General features: G+C 41.8%; 1 protein-coding gene and 1 long non-coding RNA gene across 3 annotated transcripts in view; one reads left to right on the top strand and one right to left on the bottom strand.

Annotated features, from left to right (window-relative positions):
* Window positions 1–1,181: 1,181 nt before the first annotated feature.
* LOC135258677 (uncharacterized) lies at window positions 1,182–3,296 on the top strand. Its single transcript, XR_010331055.1, has 4 exons — window positions 1,182–1,442; window positions 1,669–1,725; window positions 2,440–2,493; window positions 2,743–3,296. It is a non-coding gene; the product is annotated as an uncharacterized LOC135258677 (long non-coding RNA).
* A 2,232-nt stretch (window positions 3,297–5,528) lies between these two features.
* The window catches only part of si:dkey-30c15.13 (uncharacterized protein LOC558731 homolog), a 6,716-nt gene continuing 6,229 nt past the window's right edge, over window positions 5,529–6,015 (bottom strand). For both annotated transcript variants that reach the window (XM_064342135.1, XM_064342134.1), the window contains one exon: window positions 5,529–5,915. In XM_064342135.1, coding sequence (XP_064198205.1) covers window positions 5,856–5,915 — 60 coding nt within the window. In that variant the 3' untranslated portion in view covers window positions 5,529–5,855. The remainder of the gene's footprint in view (window positions 5,916–6,015) is intronic.

Below are 6,015 nucleotides of genomic sequence, written 5' to 3'. Positions count from 1 at the left end.
GTGAGTGAGTGAGTGAGTGAGCAGTGTAGCCAGACTGCAGGTTATCCTCTGAATGGAGAGAGAGCATCAGCCAGAGGGCCCTTTAAGTAGACCTCCTCCAGGTGACACCAATTTCCTATTACATTACATTACATTACATTCATTTAGCAGACGCTTTTATCCAAAGCGACGTACAAAAGTGCATTTTCATGATCGTAGACAACTGCTGAACACGGGTTCAGTAAGGTACAATTACTTATTTTGTAAAGCTATTTCTAGCCGAGAACAAAGAACACTATCCTGGTCTAACATCTGCAAAGCCAAACTAGGCAGAAGAATAAGCTAGAGTATTAGGACAAATACAATTTACCAAGAAGTGCAGGGATGGGGCAACATGTAACAAGTGACAGGAAAAAGGGTTTTTTTTTTTTTTTTTTTTTTTTTTTTTAATATATATATATATATATATATATATATATATATATACACAGCGTGGTGGTGGTTATTCTAGGTATAGTCTGAAGAGATGAGTCTTCAGGCCACGGCGGAAGATGGATAGTGAGGGGGAGGTTCGGAGAGGGACGGGGAGTTCGTTCCACCACTGGGGAGCTAGGGTGAGAAGCTCTGTGATCCCTTTGGGCGGGTGGGAGGGGTTGCAAGACGCCCTGCTGCCGCAGAGCGGAGTGGTCGAGCAGGCACATAGAATTGAGTCATGTCCTGCAAGTAGATAGGGGCTGTCCTGTTGGCGGCAGTGTAGGCAAGGGTCAGGGCTTTGAATCGGATCCTGGCAGCGACCGGTAGCCAGTGAAGTGATCGCAGCAGGGGAGTGACGTGGGAGAATTTGGGGAGGTTGTAGATGAGTCGGGCAGCGGCATTCTGAATCATCTGTAGTGGCTGTATGGCACAAGCTGGCAGGTTTGCAAGGAGAGAGTTGCAATAATCAAGGCGAGAGGTCACCGTAGCCTGGACGAGCAGCTGGGTGGAGTGCGTCGTCAGGTATGGTCGAATCCTCCTGATGTTGTATAGGAGGAATCTGCAGGACCGTGATGTTGCCTTGATGTGCTCCTTGAGGTCCAGCTGGTCATCCAGGACCACCCCCAGGCTCTTTGCAGAGTGAGAGGCAGTCACTGTGGTGCCATCAACCGTGATTGAGAAGACAATCTATTAGGAAGACAATCAAAACCAATGTTGCAACACCACAAGCAGCCGCTAGTGCACAAGGGCAGGGAGCCATAGCAGTGTGTGTGTGATTGTGAGGTTTGTGTGTATGTGATTGTAATGTCTGTGTGTGTGTGTGATTGTGAGGTCTCTCTGTGGTGTGTTCTCCCAGGTAGATGCAGATGTGTTGGGGTCATTGAATGCAGGGGTTCTACGCTGTATATTCTTCATCAGAAACATAACAATCCTTCCTCAATTCACCAATGCAATGCAGGTGGTTTTTGCCACTGGGACCTTCGAGAACGGTGAGATAGTCTGATGGAGTTCTGTACAGCTACTTAAGAAACTCAAGTGATGATCTCATCTTTTTGTTTTGCATGAATACACACACACACACGTGCACACACACGCATGCACGCACACACACGCTCACACACATGCTCACACACACACAGGAGACAGGAGAAATATAAGTCTTGATGTGAATTCAGAACTGAAAGATAAATGTTGCAAGTGTTGTTTCATTTCTAGGTAAACCTGGCCTTCCCAATGTGACCCAGCTTATCCCAGGAGACTCAGCCACTACAGGTAAATCACTTGCCTGAAACGGCATACAAAGGATTAAACAGTTCCCACCATATTTAATCAGAAATATATCTCTCATTACAGTAGCACTAGCCACCAGTATTAGTTGATAATTTTAAAGGCACTGTCCACCCTTGTAGCAACGGCTAACAGTCATGAGAGAACTGTTGACCACCGCGGGTCAACTTATATGCTCAGCAGACTGCCAATATTAATTCTAGAGGGTTCAAGGCCTAAACGGTCAAGATGAGTAAGTGTTTAGGGCACGTTAGAAACACAGAATCTCAGGAAAGCTTAATTTATTAGGTAGTGGACACAGCGATATTGCTCATACTGAGGCACTGGCCAGACTGAACTATCACATAGTTTCCTGTGTACGATAAACTAACATCATGGCTCTGCACTGCCATCTGCTGGCCACAATAAGGATGTAATTACTGATTCACTTACTCCCAGTACACATGCTCAGGTGATGATAACCATCATATCCTCTGATACAATAATGATCACAATCATATTCTGAGCAACATTAGTGATTATAATCATATTCTGAGCAACATTAGTGATTATAATCATATTCTGAGCAACATTAGTTATTATAATCATATTCTAATTTACAGTAAAGTACAGAGAGTAAAGTATCCCACATCCTAAATCCTCTCTGGTATAAAATTGTGATTTTGCCATTTTCCATTAAGCATTTTTTCATTTTTTCAGATGGATCGAGTCCCTGTCTGATTATTATTAATGGTGGGGGTGCACCTACTCAAGGTAAAACACAGTGTTGTATCACCATACCTCTGAAACACATCACTTACTGCTGTAGCACTGCATAACAGTATTTTCGCTTGAACGCACAGTTCACTGCTCTACCCCTTGTTCTACAGACTTAACACTACCTAACACTCGTTGACATTATTAGGTCTAACGTTATTAGCTTAAATTTAGTAATGTACCATTGGATAACAGAAAGGATTTAGATGAGATCCACCAAATGTGAGTGTGTTTCTCTCTCCACAGGCCTAATGCTGCTCACAGTTAGCCTGGGTCTCAGGATGTTGTGTGCTCCAGTCTGAAGTGGCTGCAATTCCTTTCTGCTAATCTTACACAGCTCTGAGCTCGGCTTGTTCAGTCTGCTAATCTTCCACTGCTCTGAGCTCGGCTTGTTCATTCTGCTAATCTTCCACAGCTCTGAGCTCAGCTTGTTCAGTCTGTATATTATAGGTTATATGTCACAGCTGCTGTAAATAGTGTATTTTATCATTTTCAATGATATCATCTTGTGCCATTTAACAGCTGAGCCACTATAAAAATGAATTATGCATGCAAAGAAATTCTGCTTATATTCTACATTAACTTCTACAACAGTACAGCATATACACTTTTTGAAAAGTCTTGTAAAGTCTTATATTACAAAAGTATTATCTTATCTCATCAGGGAATAATACAAGGCTGCCCCCTATCAGCATTTTGGAACCATCTGCCGGGTTCTGCTAATGGGCTCAGGCATTGGCCTTAAGAACATGTGGTACTAGTGCAGGTAAACAGGAAAATGAACTGGCTATGTGTGCAGATGATATGTTATTACTTTTGCAACACCCAAAGATTTCAGTAGAAAAGTTATTAGAGTTAATGGATAAATATACAAAGATTTCTGGTTTCAGTGTTAATAGGGGAAAGTCAGAACTTACCACTTTGAATGATGCATGTACTGAATGTACACATGCACACACACACACACGTGCACACGCACACACACCCCCCTACACACACACACACACATATACACGTGCACACACACACACACCCACACATACACATGCACACACTCACATATACACGTGCACACACACACACACACACACAGACACATACACATGCACACACGCACATACACACACACACACACACACATACACGTGCACACACATACATACACATACACGTGCACACACCCACACATACACACGTGCACACACACACACACATACACATACACACACACACACACACATACGTGTGAACACACGCACATACAAACACACATGAACATAAACGCACACGTGGACACAAGCACACACACGTGTGCACATGCATACGTAGGAATTACAGGAGTCATTTCAGAGTAGGTTCAGAACTGGTTACGGGATAGGACACAAAGGGTAGAAGTAGGAGGGATCTTAATAACAATAACAATGATACTTTATTTATATAGCACGTTTCATACATAAAATGCAGCTCAATGTGCTTCGCATAAAATGAGAAAAAAAATACAAATACAAATAATAAATTATAAATTTAAAAAAATAATAAAAAAGGATAATAAAATAATTTAATATAATAAAACAAGAACACAAATAAGATAGGGAGGTAATTAAAAGCAAACTAAAGGTATAAAAACAGTAAAACAAGAGCAGGGTATTGTGGGAAGTGGAGTTCCCTTGGGATCGGTGCTGGGTCCACTGCTCTTCTTCATTTACATAAATGACCTGGACACGGACATTGAAAGTGCACTAATTAAATTTGCAGATAATACAAAACTGGGAGGTTTAGCCAACAGGTTGGAATCTACTAAAGTAATCCAATATGATTTAAACAGAATCCAGAAGTGGGCAGAAACCTGGTAAATGAAATTCAGTACAACTAAATGTAAAGTTCTACATGTGGGGAATAAAAACATAGGGCAGGATTACTTTATGGGTGGTACAAAATTAGAATGTGCACTTGTAGAAAAAGACTTTGGAGTAATAGTTGATCAAAGCCTATCAGGGTCTGGTCAATGTGCTGTAGCAGTAAAAAAAAGCCAACAGGATGCTGGGATGCATAGCCAGGAGTATTGAGTATAACTCTAAGGAGATCATACTCACCGTCTACAATACCCTTGTCAGACCACACTTCGAGTATTGTGTGCAGTTCTGGGGACCGTACTACAAGACAGATATAGAGGCGCTGGAAAAGGTCCAAAGACGGGCAACCAGATTGATTCCGGGTATAAAAGATAAGTGTTGGGAGGAAAGGCTTGAGCTGCTTGGACTTTTCAAGCTTAGTAACCTAGGGGACATTTGATTGAGGCCTTTAAATTTATTAAAGGGATGAACAAAGTGAACTACAGGAAATTATTCAAGTTGAGTTTGGTTAGAAGAACAAGGGGGCATAAATGGAAACTGGCAAAGAGTAAATTTCACACAGACATTAGAAAATATTTTTTCACACAGAGAGAGGGCAATGTGTGGAATAGCTTGCATGGACATGTAGTGGAGGCAGAAACACTGGGGGTATTCAAGGCCCGGCTTGATACAGTGTTAGATACTATCTTGCTTATTGGTAAACTAAGCATTAAGTACAGTTTAGTGGTAGGGATAGACGAGCAGTGTTGGGCTGAATGGCATGTTCTTGTCTTATGTTATGTTATGTTATGTACACAGGCACACACCACCCATGAACACACACACGCACATGCATGTATGAATGCACTCACACACAAACGCATACAAGCATGAACACACTCACACACACTTACACACACACAACACACTGATCACAAGACAATTGTTTCATTAGCCCACATAAAAATTCGAAATTATAATTTAGTTAGCCTAAATTGTGAGTGTTTAAAGTGAATGTTTTGAACAGTAATTTTATATCTATTTTATTCTGTCTTTTAGTTATTATATTTAATTACTATATGTTTAGTTTTCTCATTTTACATTTTTTATTTTACTTTGTGCTGCTTACTTTCCTTTCAAACTAAAAAGAGGTAAAAGAGGTGCCTGCTCTCAGTGAGTTTAAATAAAGGGAAAACATGATTACATTTTAATTAGCATTTATTATTAACAGCAACTGGATATAAAACACACTCCAATAGTCTCTCTAAGATGCAGAACAATAGGCCAGTGCAGAGAAGCAAGTATGAGGCTCATCTCTCCAGGAGACCACTGAGCTCACAGGGATATGAGTTTAAGCATGACCACTGAGCTCACAGGGATATGAGTTGAACACACTGAAGTTCCGCTTGTAGAACATTCCAGACACCTGTTTGATTTCTGATGAACAGCAGGTCCAGAAAGGGGGTGGGGAGGGGAGAGAGGCGGGGGGAAGGGAGGGGGGTGGAGGGAAGGGAGGGGAGGAGAGAATCAGAGGCTGAACTCTCTGTTCTCTGTATCCAGCAGGAGGTCTGACTGCTCCTCACCACCCTGAATACAAAACAAAAGCACTGAGATCTACTAGCGCGCGCACACACACACACACACACACACGCACGCATGCACACACATACACACACACACACACACA

Source organism: Anguilla rostrata, chromosome 7 (genome assembly GCF_018555375.3).
Source record: "Anguilla rostrata isolate EN2019 chromosome 7, ASM1855537v3, whole genome shotgun sequence".
Lineage (NCBI taxonomy): Eukaryota > Metazoa > Chordata > Actinopteri > Anguilliformes > Anguillidae > Anguilla > Anguilla rostrata.
Note: the sequence above shows the minus strand (reverse complement) of the source record. Positions and strands in the feature narration are given on the sequence as shown.